Source organism: Ambystoma mexicanum, chromosome 12 (assembly GCF_040938575.1).
Source record: "Ambystoma mexicanum isolate Mex_15411 chromosome 12, UKY_AmexF1_1, whole genome shotgun sequence".
Lineage (NCBI taxonomy): Eukaryota > Metazoa > Chordata > Amphibia > Caudata > Ambystomatidae > Ambystoma > Ambystoma mexicanum.
In genome coordinates, this window is record NC_090936.1 from 93,902,643 (window position 1) to 93,921,088 (window position 18,446).

Consider the following 18,446-nt stretch of genomic DNA (forward strand, 5'->3'; position numbering starts at 1 on the left):
TCCTGGTTGATAAGGGAAATCGGCCTATATGAGGCGCATTTCGTGGGCGGTTTACCTGGTTTGAGGATCGGTACTATTAATGATTCCGACATACTAATCGGTAACTGTCCGCTTTCGTATGCATCTTGATATGTTCCTAATAGTTTCGGGGTGATGGTACCTTTGTATGTTTTATAAAACTCTCCTGGGAGTCCGTCTGGGCCTGGGGATTTGCCGGTGGGGAGTTCTGCAATTACGCTCTCTATCTCCTCCTCCGTGATTGGGGCCTCGAGTATTTGCGCTTGTTCCTCTGCTAACTTTGGCAGTCTTATTTCCGCCAGCGCTTCTGTGATATCCTCTGGGCCAGTTTCTGGGTTGGAAGCATATAATTGTTCGTAAAAACGGGCGAATGATTGATTGATACATTGCTGGTCCCTGACCTCTATCCCTGTCTCGTCTTTTATGACTATTATGGGGTCCTTTTTGGTCTCTTGCTTGGTGAGCCATGCTAGGAGCCTACCGGGCTTATCCCCTTCTGCGTGCAATCGTTGTAGGTATTTCGCATAGTTCAACTTTCCTAGTTTTTCCCACAATCCTATACATCTCATTCTCAACTCCATCAGTTCCCTCGGCTCCTCCCCCGCTGTCTCCGCTCTTTGCTCTTCTATTTCTATTTGCCTCTCCAATTTGTTGAGTTCTTCTATGGCTGCGCCTTTCAGTCCCCCCATCCTGGCAATAGCCGCTCCCCTTATCACCACTTTGAACGCGTCCCATAGTGTCGCGCTGCTTCCTACGCTTCCCTCGTTAATTTCGAAGTAGTCTTCGATCACCTCCCTGAGGTGTCCCTCAAACTCTCCCTCCCCCAACGCCTCTGCCCGGAGCCTCCATGTTGGTATCGGGGCTCTCCGGTGTGTGTGTGCCCATGTTGCTAGCACCGGGGCATGGTCCGAGAGTGTTCGGGCTTTGATGTCAATCGTTGTGAATTCCTGCAGTGTCTCAGTGCCTGTGAATATGTAGTCTATCCGTGTGAATATTCCGTGGGGTGCGCTGTAATGTGTGTACCCCCTTTTCCCTCCATGTACCTGTCTCCAGACGTCCTCCAGTGCCAGGCGGTCGAGGGCTCTGTGCAGCTCCCTGGCAGGGGGTGCTGGTTTCTTGTACTTGTCGTCCGACCTGTCCAGGAGCGGATCCAGGGTGCAGTTGAAGTCTCCAGCCCAAACGAATGTGGCTTCTCTATATTGGGCTAGCTTGGGCGCCAGCTTCCTGAAGAATTCTGTTGCGTCCTGGTTTGGGGCGTAAGTGTTAACTAGGCACACTTCCCTGTTTTCTAGCATGCCGTGTACCAGCCCCAGTCTACCTTCTGAATCAGTCTCATGTTTCATAAGCTGGAATGGGACCCCCGGAGCAATCCATATTAGTACTCCTCGTGCATACTTTGAGTACGTGGCACTGTATACTTGTCCTCCCCATTTTTGGACGACCTTAGTCTGCTTTTCTGGTGTCAAGTGCGTCTCCTGGAGCATGGCTATCTTCACCTTCATCCTGTTCAGCCAAGTATAGACTCTCAGCCTCTTAACATATGCGTTTAACCCTCTCACGTTCCAGGACGCGACTACTAGGTCATCCAGGCCCATGCGTAGCTGTTTGGTCCGGCTCCATGGTCCCATAGCCTCTCGTTTGTCCTTTGTCGCCTGCGCCTGCTCTCAGTGTTGTTGAAATTCCCCTCTCACATCTTCCTCCCTCTTCGACCGTGCTGTCCATGCCTTTCACATGCCGTTTAAACCAGTCCATAACTCGGACTCGAACTGTAACTGAATAACTAACACCCAGCCACCCTCCTCCTGCTCGGGCCTCGCCGCTTCTCTCGTCTTGCTCCCTTGGATGGAGCCGACTCGCCGCAGCGTGATGCCTTAAAACTGACATCTTAACTAGTTTACGTCTCTTCTTCTTCTTGGGGGCAAGTAACCTCGGCTTGGTGCGACTAACTAGGGTTAATTGCTCCTTCACATTTCTGTTCTTCCTGACCCGTGTATTCATCGGGTGCTCGGTGTCACTGCTTCTAACTGCCCTCGGGGCTCTTCACCGGGGCTGATTTGCCTCGTTGTTGTCATTTCTCCGTTCCAGCTGGGGGATCCCCTGGGCGTCCATCCATGCCTGGGCCTCTTCTGTGGACTCAAAGAAGGACGTTTTGCCCTTGTGTAGGACCTTCAGCTTGGCCGGAAACAGGAGCATGTATTGGATGTCCGCTCTTCTGAGGCGTTCTTTTGTGGGCCCGAACTGCGCTCTTTGTTTTTGGACCATGATTGTGTAGTCTGGATATATGGTGATCCTGGAGGAGCCCCTGGTGATCTCTCCTCCCCCCTGGAGAATGCTAGTACCTTTTCTCTGTCCTTAAAGTTCATGATCTTGGCGATCATCGCCCTTGGCGGGGCACCAGGCCGGGGTCTCCTAGTCAGGGCTCGGTGCGCCCTCTCCACCACAAAATTTTGGGACAATGTTCCGGGTCCGATCTCTTGGAGAAGCATGTTTTCGACATATTCTGTGGGGTCGTTCCCTTCCTCTCCCTCCGGGACCCCAATTATGCGGACGTTGTTTCTCCTTGCCCTACCTTCCGCATCTTCAACTCTTCGCTCTAGGGTCTTAACTCTCTGCATCACTTCTGACATTTGGGTTCGTGCAACCGTGGCGTCTGCGGTGTTCTGTTGCACTTGCTGCTCCGTTGTCGTCACTCTGTCTGTCAGATTCCTTGCGTCTTGGCGGAGGAGGCCCACATCTACCATGACTGTGTCTAATTTTTGTTCTAGGGATGCCTTCAGTGCTCCTATGGCGGCATCCACTTTGTTTTCCAGGGATGTCTTTAGGGAGGCTATCGCCTCGAGGATGTGGTCATCCTTCCCCTGGTCTGGCCGATGGGAGGTGCCCGTCCCCGCTCTTGTTGTATCTGGTGGGTTCTGCTGTTTGTCCCCCGGTGTTTTAGTGAAAATGTCCATGCTGCTTTGTTTGGATTTCCCTTCGTTTTTCTTGTTGGACATGGCCACTGTGTATGGCTTACTGTCGTTTACTGAGCGCGCGCACTTGTGTAGGGCCCGTCTATGGACCTTCGGAGTTCCTCGGAAAATCCTCTTGCGCTGTTATTTCCCCCCAGGCTTCCGTCCTCGATGCTTGTTGGTCCACCCTACTGGTGGCTTCCGGGGCTGTAATTTTGCTTCCTTCCTCGTCCCTAAGGGTGTATGGCTTGTGGCTTCGGCTTATTCTTGTCTCCCAGGATGTGTCTGTGTTTCTCAGGCTGTGTTCGGCGCCTTTCACGTACCTCCCGGCCCTCCGCGATCTTCTTTGGGGCTGGTCCGCCCGCTGGTATACGGGCTTATCTCCCGATGGAGGGACCAAGTAGGGAACGTGCCAGCTCCTCCCCGCCCGCTTCGCTTACCGTTGGGATGTCTTGACCGTGTGCGGGGCCGCGGTATTGCTGTTTCTTCCCCGAGGACAGGAGCAGGGGCCTTTCTCCCTCTCGTGTGCCTTTCTGCGAATTTCCTGCGAGTGTTCCGGTGGCGGAGCGGGCTCTTGTCCTCCGACACCTCCTCCGCTGTGTGGGCCAGCGGGCGTCCTCGCCCCCGACCTAAAGGCGGAACAGCAGAGTGGGCTTCCGCTGGCTGCCGGCCGGCGGTGCCCGCCTCAGACGTCCCCGTTCTCGCTCCGGGGGCGGGGTGGCGGATCAGGCTCCCGTCTCCTGCTCGCCGTCCGGTGTGTGGGCCTCGCTTGAGCCTCCCTCCTCTCCCTCAGGGAGACCGGGTCTCCGCCGTGGCTTCTGCGGGGATCCTCCTGGTGCCGGGTTCGCTCTCGCGCCTCCCGTTCCGCAGCCTCGGCTTCGGTTCAAACCTCCACACTGGAGGGGTCCGCTCGGCAGGCCGCCATCTTGTTTTTGGGAATCGCCTCTTCTTCGGGCCGTTTTCACCCGATTCCTGGTCCGATTTTACTCCTGGATCGGGACGAGTGGTCCACTAGTGTTCCGACACCTTTTCCTCGAGTTTGGGCTTCTTTTGGTCAGTTTAAAGAGGATCTTAGACCGGATCGCTGCGGAGCTCTTTAGTAACGCGTCTCACCGCATGGCCGCTTAGCCACGCCCCCCAACATAAATAGGTACTTATTTAGATTTTGCCAAAAATGTTACAGTAAAAGCGTTTATAACAAAAAAGGATTCAACCTCCAGGTATACAAGGCTCAAATAGCGAGTCCAAACTGTCATAGAAAGCATCAAGAAAAGAATCTAGGCCTTGTACATTAGCATTCATGAGTGCACTAGCAAAGGGAAAAAACACGTCCTCAAGTCTGTTCTACTGTTTAAAAGGCAATAATACAAAAATGGCAGCGAGCACCAGGGACGTCATTTCACCAAAATGTCAGACGTAGCAAAAGTGACATCACATGACCCTTGAACTCTGAGGACATCACAAAGTGATGTAATTTGACTCTGCCCCTAAGTGACATCACAGAAAGTGATGGCACATAACCTTTCACCCCTTGACAAAACAGGCAGTGGTGTCACATAGCATTGTTCTTCAGTACACCAAGAAACATATGGTTACGATATCACTGTAATATGATATACATTTCATCACAATACGTAGCATTAATATCAGTGTGTACAGGCTAATTTTACCAACATCTTTTAGTTGTGTGACCACCATATGGGATGGTACCATGCTCTCCTGCCCAATGGACCGTGTAAATACCCACTGGCTACTGGTTGCAGCTAGATTCTAAAGAAAAGAAAAAAAGTTTTTTTGTTTGGACCAAGGGTAGCAAGGGAGGCAGCAAGGGTAGCAAGGGAGGCAGCAGAGGTCGCACATGCGACCCCTAGCAACCCCCAAATGACATCCCTGGTGGGCACCTCTGCAAGCGTTTACATAAAAAAGGTCAGAGGAAAAAGTGTGCATTCAGCTCTCAGTTGGTGCGCGTGTAACTTACACTATTCTTTCAGCTCAGTAAATCATTCCCATGCATGTATTTGTATTGGGCTGATTGACGAAGCTAAAAAAAAATAGTGTAAGTAAAATTAAATTTACTAAGCTCAAAAACAAATAGTGTTCAAGTGTAACTTATACTATTTTCTTAGCTTAGTAAATTAGCTATATATAAATATATATATGTATATACACACACACACACACACACACACACACACACATATATATATATACCCATAAAACTCATGAATTTCAGTCCAAATTATTTATCCTACTAGCATTTTGCCCCTTGAGAGGTATTCTTCCTTCTTTAAACAAGTGAACACATTACTGTCATTTATTTGGAAAGATAAACCATGCAAGTTAATGGAGGTTTACAATTATACGCTTTTCTACTGTTTCATACAACTTTTATCTTCAACAACAAGATGCCTCCAAAATCATGGTCTTTCTCCTATACTAATTTGGTTAAATATTCAAAAGAGTTATTGTCAGCGTACAGACAAAGTGATATATTGTCCAACAACCTTCTTTCTAAACTTAGCAAGTTCACTGTTAAAGGCTTCTAAATAGTCTGGGTTTGAAAAATATATTGTAGGTAATAATGTGTGTTCCATAATTACTTCATTATGGGTAATCTGTATATTATAATCAGTGGTAAATGTATCTGTGGGCCGAATTGGATTAAACATAACATGTATTCGATTGGTGAAGTATTATTTAATCATTCTTTAATGCCTTTTGAGGATCTTAAAGTAAAATGTGGCCTATAATGTGGTTTTAAATATAATCTTGTTAAGTGTTTAAATGTGTTTTAGGGCAAATAATACTAATCCAGGCTCCTCTGTATTGAATGTTATGCTAATTTAGATAAGTTACCTCAAATGTTCATAAAATATTTTGTGAAATAGTATTTTTTCTCCTTTGGATTGTCAAAAATGTGAGAAGATAGTTCTTCTGAAACTATGGTATTGTATAATGAAGTGGGGGGTATTCCAATTATTTATTACATTTCATTGTGTCATACTACATTAGCTCAACTTTGTATTGCATCAGAGTTCTGGACTTCTATGAAAAGTCGTTCAATATAGCCTCAATCTACCAAATTATATTGTCACTGCAATACAGCAGAGATACTTTATTTCATGTGATTTTTTAATGTCCTGTTATTAATCAATTTTGGTTTCATGTTTGGAAAATAAGCACTAAAACCAACCCTGTGCAGGAGAACAAATACTCAAATACTTCTAAAGCTGTGTAACACCTTTTGAAAGGTCAATAGCAGTTATTTTCTATTTTAATTTCTATTGCTTGTGACTGTCAATTGGAAGTCTGTTACCTTGGCTACCCATTCAGGGTGGACTAATATCACTACACATGTTTTTTTTTACATTGGAAATTTAGGAGAAAAACATTTGGAATTCAGAAATAGATTATTTCTCTAATAAACCATAACATTTCTTGCTAACATTTATATTTTTCAGTTTGCCATTTCTGTTTTTGTTTCTGGTTTACATCTTATACTTTTAGTTGCATGTACTTTTGTTCTCATATGAGAAGGGAATAGTTTCTTACCTGTAACTCCATTTCTCCAGCATTGGTATCTTTCATGGATTCACATGCTTAGAATATTCCCCGTCGTCAGGCTGGGAATCCCCGGTACATTATATAGACCCGTTCCCGTAGGAAAACTTTTTCGACGCTATGCGTCCTATCCACCTCGTTTTGTATCATGCGTGCCCGCGCCGTCAGGACGCCAATGATATAAATACAGGACCCGCCCCCGCGCTCCCTCATATTTCGGCCCCCAAAGTAGTGGGGGAACCAGTTTGCATGCTCAGGGGAGGCAGGCGGGCGCATGTGAATCCATGAAAGATACCAATGCTGGAGAAATGGAGTTACAGGTAAGAAACTATTCCCTTCTCCAGCATTGGATCTTTCATGGATTCACATGCTTAGAATAGATTACATAGCAGTACCATCCCGAAAAGAGGAGGCGTGCATGCAAACTCACATAGTTTCCTCACAATGCCCGTTCCCTATGGTCGTGTACCCATCAGCAATAGTTAACATAGAGAACGAACAATATTCAATCATAATTGCAACAAGATCTAACCCCTCAACCGGGGCGTACCTTATTGGAATAGGTGTGGAAGCACCGCCTGTCCCATCCGAGTATCTTCGGCATGTTGTTGTGGCAGGCAGTAATGGCGGGTAAAAGTGTGTGTAGCCGCCCAGGTAGCCGCCATGCAGATGTCCCCCAGAGGGACTCCAGACCACAGCGCCGTCGACGATGCCGCCGCTCCAGTTGAATGAGCTCTTGGGCGTCGCAGAAGAGGCTTCCCAGCCTTGGAATGGCAGTACGAAATGGTAGACGATACCCATCTTGACAGTCCTTGCTTTGAAATAGCTTTGCCTTTAGCACCCAAACCATAGGCCACGAACAATTGTCTCGTTTTCCTGAAAGGTTGCGTGCGATGCAGATAAAACTTGAGAGCCCTTTTCACGTCTAATGTGTGTAACGTGCGCTCCGCTCCCGAGCATGGCTCTGGAAAAAACGTAGGTAAGACAATAGAGGAATGTTTATGGAACACTGAAGGAGCTTTCGGTATGAACTGTGGGTTAGTGGCAAGGACCACCTTGTTCTTGAAAAATCTTAAGTATGGTGGGTCTACCATTAGAGCTTGGATTTCCGAAATACGTCGGGCTGAAGTGATGGCCACCAGGAAGGCCAATTTCCACGACAAAAACTTTAGAGACGATGATGACATTGGTTCAAAAGGAGGTTTCATAAGAGACGCTAACACCAGATTGAGGCTCCACACCGGAGGAAATCTCTTCTCGGGAGGGAAACTCCTAAACAGACCCTTAAGGAAGTGCTTAATCAGGCGGTCGCTGAATAATGGCGCGGAATGTCGTTGACGTGTAAACCTGGAGATAGCGGCCAGGTGTACTTTTATCGACGACACCGATAAGCCCTTTTGAGCTAAGAACAGCAAGTATGGAAGGAGCTGTTCCGGCGTAATCGACTGCGGAACCAAACCTGGGTGATCCCCACACCACTGACAGAAACTCCTCCATTTGTACGAGTATGAAGTGTTTGTGGAAGGTGCTCTTGCCGCTTGCAGAATACGACGACACTCCTCCGGAATCGTTAGCTGACCAAATTCGGCGAAGTCAGGAGCCAGGCCGTCAACTTGAGGCTGTCCGGGTCGTGATGCCAAACAATACCCTCCTGTCGAGACAGAAGGTTGGGGATCTTCCTGAACCTCATTGGCTCCGCCGCCGCCATGTGCAGCAGGTCTGAAAACCACACCTGTCTGGCCCAATACGGGGCCACCAGAATCACCCGACATGGGTACTTGAGGATCCATTGCAACGTCCTCCGGATAAGAGGAAATGGAGGGAATGCGTACAGAAATTTGTTCGTCCATGGGAAGGAGAACGCATCCCCCAGTGAGCCTTGCTGAGGCCATCTGCTTGCATACTGCGGGCATTTCCTGTTGTCCTTCGTCGCGAACAGATCGATGGAAGGATGTCCCCACTTCTTGAATACATGTTGTAGTTGCTGGTCGTTCAGCACCCATTCGTGAACTTCGTTCATTTCCCTGCTGAGGGCATCGGCCTCCACATTTCTCACGCCTGGCAGGTGGAACGCCACGATTAGCATGTTGTGTTGCAGGGCCCAATGCCAGATTTTCTGTGCCTCCATCGTCAGGGACCTGGAACGTGTTCCTCCTTGTTTCCGTAGGTAAAACATTGTAGTCGTGTTGTCCGTCATGACACGCACCACGGAGTCTCTCAATTGAGGAAGAAAAGATTTTAGAGCCCACCGCACTGCTCTCAGTTCTAGCAGGTTGATATGCAGGGAGGACTCTTGTAACGACCACCGGCCTTGTACCTGTAACGTATCCAGATGAGCTCCCCATCCGCTCAGCGATGCATCCGTCACCACCGTCTTCTGGAACTCCGGTTCCACCAGAGGCATTCCTTTCGTTAAATGAGTAGAAGCTCTCCACCAACAGAGTGCTTGTACCAGTTGTTCGTCGATGACCAGTCTGTCGGACCAGCGACCTTGGTTCTGCGCCCAACGGTCCGCTAGAAATTCCTGGCAAGGCCTCATAAACAGACGGCAGTTGTTTATCAACGGAATGCAGGATGACATGGTCCCTAGCAGGGACATGTATTTGCGCACCGACACCCTGGTACCGCATCTCCATTCCGACGCCTTGCTTTGTAGCTTCTGTATCCTTTCGCTGGATGGTCTTACAAGGCTTGTGTGCGTATGAAACTCCGCTCCTAGAAAGACCAAGGTCCTCGAAGGCTCTACGGAGGACTTGCTGAAGTTTATCGCGAAGCCCAGTTCCTGTAAGAGGGACATCGTGGCCCCCAGACTGTTTCGTGTTTGTTCCATGGACGAACCTCTGACCAGCCAGTCGTCTAGATAGGGATAGACATGGTGACCGTCCTTCCTTAAATAGGCCGCTATAGGGGCCAAACACTTGGTGAACGTCCTGGGGGAGGACTTGAGACCGAACGGGAGGACCATGAACTGAAAATGCTTTCGCCCGACGACGAACCTTAAATATCTCCTGTGTCGTGGACGTATTGGGATATGAAAATATGCGTCCTGAAGGTCTAGCGACGACAGATAATCCATGGGTTGCACTGACCTGATAACCTCCTGGAGCTTTAGCATTTTGAATTTTGAGCTCTTTAGCCATTTGTTGAGTACCCTCAGGTCGAGAATGGGCCTCCATTTTCCATTTGGCTTCTTGACAACGAAGAACCGGGAATAAACTCCTTGTCCTTCCTGTGCCACAGGAACCCGTTCTACCGCTCCTTTTTGCAGCATAAGCGCCACCTCTTGTCTTAGAACTCGAAGGTGGGGCTGGGCCGAAAACACTGGCGGAAGACTTGGAGGCTTGTTTTTGAATTGCAGCGCATGACCCATGCGAATCGTGTCCAGAACCCATCGATCTGTGGTGATGCATTTCCATTGGTCGATATGATGAGAGACTCGACCCCCCAGGACGTTCCGAAGGCCGTCATTGGTTGCTGGTTTGCTTGTCCTTCGTCGACGAGGGACCCGAGCCGCGTCTTCTGGAGGCTTGATAATCTCTGCCTCTACGTGCCGACTGGGATGCACGTCTGTAACCTTGTGAGGAGTATGAGGGCCTGTTAAATCCACGGTCCCTAGAGGCTCCAAAGCGGGAGTTTCCGGAAGCACCCATGAAGGGGCGAAAAGAGCGAAAACTTCTACCTGTCTGGAGGGCGCCGAGAGACCTAGCGGTATCCGTGTCTTCTTTCATCCCCTTCAAGGCTTCATCTACCTTGTCTCCAAACAGATGTTCTCCTTCGCATGGCATGTCTAGGACTTTGTACTGGACTTCAGGTCTGAAAGTAGTACATTTGAGCCACGCTTGTCGACGCAGTACTACGCCATGATTGATTTGTTTGAAACCAGCCTCTGCTAGGTCCACCGCAATATTAATTGCGTGGTTCGAGGCCTCCTCACCATCTCGTACTAGCAACATGGCTGCTTTTCGATGTTCTTCCGGCAAATGTTCTAGGATAGGGGCTATTTTATGCCACATCTCCCTATCGTATCGTGATACAATCGCCAGGGAGTTGGCTGCTCTTACCGTCGTGGTGCCGACTGAGAGCACCTTTTTCCCAAAGGCGTCCTGCCTCCTGGCCTCGCTTTCTGGTGGGGTTGAACATTTTTGCTGTACTCTGGCCTTCCTAGCCGCTGCCGCCGATACCACAGAGTCTGACAGAGGCTGTGATGTTAGACATTTTGGAGTGGACTCCGGAGCTTTAAACTTTTTCTCAGTACGCCCCTTAATAGCCGGTTCCGAGAACGGATGACGCATCGTCTTGAGGCCTTCTTGCCACACGTGGTCCAGGATTGGGATGGCAAATACCGATTTCCTCCTTTGACCCATGTGATCAAAAAGAAAACAGTCTTTCTTTTGCTCCTCAGGAATTAAGCCGAACTCGGAACACGCTTTTCCCATCATTGCATGGAAGGCTCCCACATCATCCGGAGGAGATGGTTGTGCCTGGCTCCTCGTAGACTCTACCTCTACATCCGAATTCCATGTTGGGTCTCTTGACGGCGACAGGGAAATGTCCGACCCTGAGTCACCTCGTATAGAATCGGACTCCGATAGCTCACCCTCCTCCTGCGCTCGAGGACGATCCTTCACCGCCTGGGAGGCCGACAGGCTTCTGGTCGTCGAGCGAGCTGCTTGAGCTTGCTCGTCGACGGAAGGTGCAGAAAATATCAACGATGAAGTGCCAGGCTGAGGGATCTGCGTATCCAGACGCTGCAGGAGCTTCTGAAGTGTATTAAGCACATCCAGAGACAAAACCGTCTGGGGGGTCAGCAACGTCGAGGATAGAGGGGCCACACCCCCACTCGCACTCATCGTCGACGTATTGGAAGGCCGTAAGCCGAAGTCCGACGGCTGCATAACCATGCCACATTCTCCGTCCACCGACGACACTGACAAGGCCGTGTCTGGCTGCAGTAGGACCTCAGGGGGGGCCGGGTCACAGACCTCTGGCTGCCAGGCCATAGATTGAGTCACCGTCGACGAAGGAATCCCCACCGCTGCTGCCTGAATAGTAATAGGCATCATCAGCGACACCGGGGTCGACGAGCAAGTAGCCGGCACCGAGCCTTTAGACTTCGTAGCTGATTTCGTTGCCGACTTCCCTGCTGAAGAGTCTCGACTCATGGAAGACCTAGGACGGTCCCCTGAGGAGGATTTTGATGCCGCTTGCCTCTCCGTCTTAGAGGATGAGGAGGAGGAGGCCTTTTTGTGTGATGAGGAAGACCCAGCATGCTTCTCCGTATGCTTGTCCGCAGGGCGTTTTTCGACAGGCCGTACCTTCTTCGAGGGAGGTTCTGACTTGCTCCTGGAGGCCGTGGAGCCAACTTCTGATACCGGATAGGCACCCGCTCCGTCGTTAAGCCAGTCGACCAACCTTCTTTTTCGGTCTTTAAGGGTTCTTTGGGAGAAACCCTGGCATATCTCACATGTATCCGCCGTGTGGTGCGGGTGGAGACAGTAGATACAATCCATGTGGGCATCACCTCCATAGACTTTTTTGAGTCCACATGTCGCACAAGGACGAAATAAAGCTTTTCCGGACATATTTTTTCCAGAATGTAACGTCGCCGAAGCGAAATACAACCTAATTATGACTAGCAGTAACCACGAGGATCCCACTACTTTGAAAGACGGTTGAAATCTGAGGGAGCGCGAGGGCGGGTCCTGTATTTATATCATGGCGTCCTGACGGCGCGGGCACGCATGATACAAAACGAGGTGGATAGGACGCATAGCGTCGAAAAAGTTTTCCTACGGGAAAGGGTCTATATAATGTACCGGGGATTCCCAGCCTGACGACGGGGAATATTCTAAGCATGTGAATCCATGAAAGATCCAATGCTGGAGAATTATGGTATTATTTAATGTTTTTAAGTGCATGATATAATTATTAGCTTTATGTGTGATTTCTTTATTATCATGTGACATGTATTTAACTATTTATGAAGAGGTTTAAGTGTTTACATTTATTCTTGTAATGCATATTTAGGTAATACACATGATCTGCATATTTATTAACTAGTGCCATTTATACATATTCTATTTAGAGCCCGTGTATCCTGTTGCATATACAAATTCATGACAATATTTCTTTTTTAACTCCCTTCTTTTCCGATCTTGTATCTATAATACTTTTCTTTTTCATTCATCAGTTTTCCTCATTTATGCTCACTATTTTCCTGTTGGTCCTATTTTGAAACTATTACATCCAATGTTACAACAATATTCAATATTATGTTAATATTATAATAAGAATATTTGAACACAAAATGTTTCTCCATCGAAGGATTGAAAAAAGTGGGCATGTCAAGAAGTTGGTCTCTTTTTATTTCATATATTGGCATACATGTGATTTATTTAGTAACAGGCGGATCTGGAGTGAATAATAATTAACCAGTGCTTCTCCAGACAGACCCTTATTGACATCCTCTTTGTCGTTCCCTCTGAACGCCTATGGACCCCCCATATTTTTATTTTTTTTATTTGCATTTATAAAGTGCACAACAGCCCTCAGGCATTGATATGGTCTCTGTTCTCTCTCCCATTAATGGTGGCACCTGATGGGAGGCCCTCCTGGCCCCCTCCCACTCCTCCAAGATCATCATTAATGTTTACCTGAATGGCACCGTCTTGGTCTAAGGTCCTCAGGCCAACCTTCTCCTTTTTGATAGACGCCTCCCACACCTTATTAACTTCCTTTCTTCTCCTGCTGTCCCTTCTTTCCCCTATCTGGCTCCTCTGGCATCTCTCTACAGCTGTCTCTGCTGCTTCCCCGGCCTCCCCTCTGGCTCCCACCTCCTCCTGTCCGGCTACCTTGCCCTCTCCTCCTTCCTCCGTCCATCCTAGGGCACCTTCAACACTTCCACAGGGTGTACCCTTTTTGACCTGTAACTCTCGACGGAAGTCCTTCAAAGGGGGCAACCTGCTCCACATTGCCACTGAACTCTCGCTCAGCTGTCAAACACGCCGCTGACATCTGCCGTCTCCTGGAAGAACTTGATCTGGATGTTCTCGGTCTGACCGAGACGTGGTTCACGCCCAGCTCTCTCACAAGCTTTGACACTCTCCTTCCTGATGACTACAAGATCCTCTCCGTGCCCAGAACCAACCGCCCTGGTGGGGGTGTAGCCTTGATCTTCCCAGAGTGGATCCCTGCTTCTATCATTCCCATGCACGACTACTCCTTTGAATCCTGGTCTGCAGGCTCTCTCTCTCCTGCCCTCTCTCTCACTGTGGCCACTATCTATCGGCTGGCAGGCAAGGTAGCCTTCTTCCTTTTTGAGCGGACTGATCCCTCCTCTCGCCTCTAGCGCTCAACTTCTCCTCCTCTGAGACCTAAACATCCACTTGGATGCTTTTTGTCCTTCTGCAGGAACTCTTTCGCAAACTTTGTGACTCCCTCTCTCTATTCTTCCCTCTAGCCTGACTCACTCTACAATAGACCAACACATTGGATTTCAATAAATTCAATTTAAAAGCATTGGTTGTACAAAATATCCTTGTATCGAAGTTGAGTATTTTTCTCATCTACCTACTTATTCGTGTCTAGGAGGCTTATCCAGAGCATGGAGAAAGGTTTTAACTATCTATACATTTTGAATAACCATTAGACTTGATTTCCTAAAAAAGACCCTTTGGCACTGTTGGCAAAAAATGTGTTCAGTCATTCAAAAACTTGCTACACAAAAAGTGCCTTTTTCTTGCTGCAATTTTGCTTTGCAGGCCTGTGCTTAGACTACTGATCACTTACAAATTTATTTTCCAAGACTGACTTTTATTACAGTAGAACGGTAAACATTAACTTCTACAACCCCGATAGCCATTTCCAAACAGTTACTTTTAAGAACATGTCAAAAGAATGCACGCTTCTAGCATGCCTCAACTGTATGAAGACATCCGTTGCTCACAGTCATATGCTACTTACCAAACCCAAAGGCGTTTGACCCAGCTATACTTTGCGATGCCTGCACGCTTGTAGATGTGTAGAGTCCCGTCACCAAGAGGCCGTCGAAAAAGGTACTGGTTGATATTGTCACTGGAATAAAAGAAACATTTGTAATCAGTGCTTTGTCTAGAAGCAGTTAATATAACCAGCGTTTGTACAACTACTTCTTTGGAAGGTTTACAGAACAGAGACATATGGTCAGTAGAAACTATGGGCCACATGGTCTTTTTATATACATTAGTTTTGTTTACAGTGCGACAGGCTTAAGTGCAGCTGCAGAGAAATGGCTTTTGGTTTAAGTCACCAGATAGTTTCGGGAGGATAGCTCAGGGGCAACACCCTCGCCTTGGAAGCAGGACGATGCGGAGCAACACAGGGTCGATACCGGGTCCGCGATTAGAAACCTCTGGGTATTAATTAAGCGTGTTATAAATAATCAATTAAAATAAATAAAAAAATAAATAGTAGCGGACACTGGCACTTCAGATTGCACCTCATTCTAGAATGTATAAATGTCAACTGGTCCATCGCAAACAACTTGAAGATGGAAGTTATAACTGTCTCCCATTATCGGACCCCCCAATTGTTTGTAGTAACATCCTCTCATCCTTAGGGCTATAATTGCCAACGCACAGGAAAGTGAACATATTGAGATGCATCTTCAATCTGACCCTCCGCATGAAGGCTCAGTTGGTCAAGATGTTAAGGATATTGTATATATCTGAGGCATCTTCTCTGACTTGAGCCAAATCCACAAGATGGTAGCTAGCTTCTATAACAAGGGTGGGATTTATCCATATTCAGTGAACATGGATTCATCGAATCCATCCTCAGTGAATATGGGTAATCAGATTGATGTCCTGCCAGCGCCTCTGTTTACCGAAAACGTAGTCATAGAAAGGGGACCATTGTCTGCTTCCTATGACCAGCGGACGGCATGCAGATGCAGGAAGCCGATTGAGCACAGTGCAGGAACAGGTGCAGGAACAGGTAAGGAGAGGAAGAGGGAAGGTGGTGGGAGTGTGATTCAAGGGCATGGGGCGGTCTCAGCAATGCATTGAGTGCATGGGGTGTGGTCAGGGCACAGGTGAGTGGGGTGGCCGTACGGTAGGTGTCAGGCTGCAGCAGGTGGAGGGGAGGTCTGGAGCGGAGGCCCACATCAAGAGGGGCTGTGGGGGAGGTAGGGAAGACTGGGGGACAGGGGCCCTCACTGAGTAAGAAGCAGCAGGCGAAGGAGCCAAATCGATTAAAGCAATTCAGTGAAGAGGGAAGGGAGGGCTTTGAAGAGTCAGGGGTCCGCAGGAGTCGATTTGGGGAAACATATTTCAGGGAAAACTCATAGATTGCTAGAGTGACTGTGCACTAAACCTACAAATTCCTCTCATCCACTGTAAATGCATTAAACCTACAGCTTCCTCTCATCCACTGTAAATGCACTAAACCTACAGCTTCCTCAAATAAACTGTAAATGCACTAAACCTACAGCTTCCTCTCATCCACTATAAATTCACTAAACCTACAGCTTCTTCTCATACACTGTAAATGCACTAAACCTACAACTTCCTCTCATCCACTATAAATTCACTAAACCTACAGCTTCTTCTCATACACTGTAAATGCACTAAACCTACAGCTTCCTCTCATCCACTGTAAATGCACCAAAACCTACAGCTTCCTCACATACACTGTAAATGCTTTTGAAATTAATAGACCAAAAATAAATCATATAATTTGTTTCACTAAATAAACATTTCCCTTTGACACATCATCATAAAATGCAAACATGTTTCTTCCTTTCTTGTGTGCACTTGTACTCCAACTGCTCTTCCTTATAAATGAAAGTTCTGTTTCAGTTGTACTAATACTACCCGAGGTAGCAAACAGTGAAGTCTTGAAAACTTGCAGACAAAACAATATGGAGTTAGCCTAATCTATGAAAAATCCTGTGTGTGTTGCTTTTGTAAGCTAACATGGTATCCAAACCTCTCAATGTATTGACTCCATACTGAATAAAGGGATTAAAAAAATACCAGCCAATCTCCTATAATCACCAAAACATATAGAGGGCCTCCCACTTCATCTGACCACCAAAAGTTACATTCTTTACACATTGAGGTGGCAATTTATTTATCTTGTACACAATGATTCAGTGATTCAATGCAAACTACTTAAGTCAACTACAGCATGTGATAGTCGGGTATCGTTGCGTTCAGTCTTGAATTAATTGTTTCGCAAACGCAAAATAAATTAATGTCGAATACTTAAATGGACATTCCTTATGTCCGTACCTCTTTATTGTTATTCCTTATTCTTATGCACGCCAACATTGACCCAATGGGGCATGTGCAAATGTTTCGCCCACCTCAGGCTTTCTCAGGGGACAAAACACTCCATAAATTGTTCACAATTTTCCCAATTTCTTTGGATTACAATTCAATTTACAGTTCAATTCGAGTTCACGGCACTTGTTCACCATCATTTTTCATCAGAACCAATATTTTCCCCAGAACCAATATAGGGCTGATTGATCTTATGAAAAAACCTTTCATATTTTGTCCCAGTTGTTTAAATGTCTCCTGTTTAACATAACTTTAACAATATTTTCATGAGTATCACTTAATATTTTATTCCCAACAGAGTCATGATTTATTAGGCATTTTTCCGTTGTTTTATTTGTTCTGTCATTATTTGAAACGCAGAACTATGTAGCCCCTTGCATAAACCATATAAAAAAATAGTCCATATGCTCCCCTCTGCGAGAACGAACACAGCCCATTGACTTGTTCTTTTGGAAGGTACCCACTCAAGAGCCCGCAGCCACACTTTAGCTCACTGTCCCTTTCAGAGATGGAAAATAGCCATTTGCATATCAGTCATTGTCCCATCCACATGAGCAGTCCGCTACCAAAATGCTTTGGCAATTCCCTTCTGAACAACAGCAACCCCATACACGTGTTTCAGACTTGTTGGGCCTCATCAGTGAGGTGGAGCTGTGCCTCTCTAAGCACAGTGAGCAAGGGGTCCACGTCTGGATGATCCTAGGAAGGTTAGGGTGACTAAACCTAAGTCCCTTAAACCATCACAAAGCAGGACAAAGACTGATATGCAAATGGCTATTTCCCTTCTGTGAAAGGTACAGTGAGCTAAAGTTTGGCTGCGGTCTCTCGAGTGGCTACCTTCCCAAAGAACAGGTCAATGGGCCGTGTTCCTTCTCGCAGAGGGGTGCCTATGGACTCTTTTTTGATTATTGCATATCATACAACTGTTGGCTTTCCCAATTGCTTTTTCTCTCTCCAGGCATACTATTTGCTCACACATCCCATTTACTCTCCACCTTACTCTTTATTTGCCCGTCTCGCAAGGTCCCCAATGTCTCTTATAAATAAAAGAACTTCTAAAACTGCTATTCCTTGACATGCCCGACAGTTTAATATCTCGCCAAATGTCCTGCTATACGGTCACCATACAGACCGTAAGCTAAGCCTCGTCAAGTTATGTGGGCAAAAAACGTGAATGGAAGGCCAAGACGCCTGCGTTATATGTCAACTATTTAAATAATGTGTGTGGGGGATGGGAGAGGCATCTGTTTGAATCGTTGGATGCAAGAAGACGCTTGGTGGCCAAACCTCAAAGAATAGGAGGCCTGTAGCCTGGAGAGGTCGTTTGCAGAGCACTCGCTGCAGAAACGGGTCTATAATTAGCTTGCTGGCTGTGAGTCGGTGCAGACAAGAGCTCACAAGAGGTACTGTGTTCTTGCTAGTGAAGGGTTTACAGGCTTGATGCTGTGCACCGCCTCATAACCACTTCACAAGCATATGGTCAGAAATCTACAATAGTTAAGACACGTTCATATCATGGCAGTCGCTTAGCACCCGATTGTACACAGCGCTGCACAGAAATCATGCACACTAAGAACCTCAGTACAAGTTTGGCAGT

General features: G+C 47.2%; 1 protein-coding gene across 2 annotated transcripts in view; it reads right to left on the reverse strand.

Moving 5' to 3' along the window:
- Positions 1-18,446, reverse strand: part of RELN (reelin) — a 2,335,047-nt gene that overhangs the window by 2,110,958 nt on the left and 205,643 nt on the right. For both annotated transcript variants that reach the window (XM_069628072.1, XM_069628071.1), the window contains exon 2: positions 14,490-14,600. In XM_069628072.1, coding sequence (XP_069484173.1) covers positions 14,490-14,600 — 111 coding nt within the window. The remainder of the gene's footprint in view (positions 1-14,489; positions 14,601-18,446) is intronic.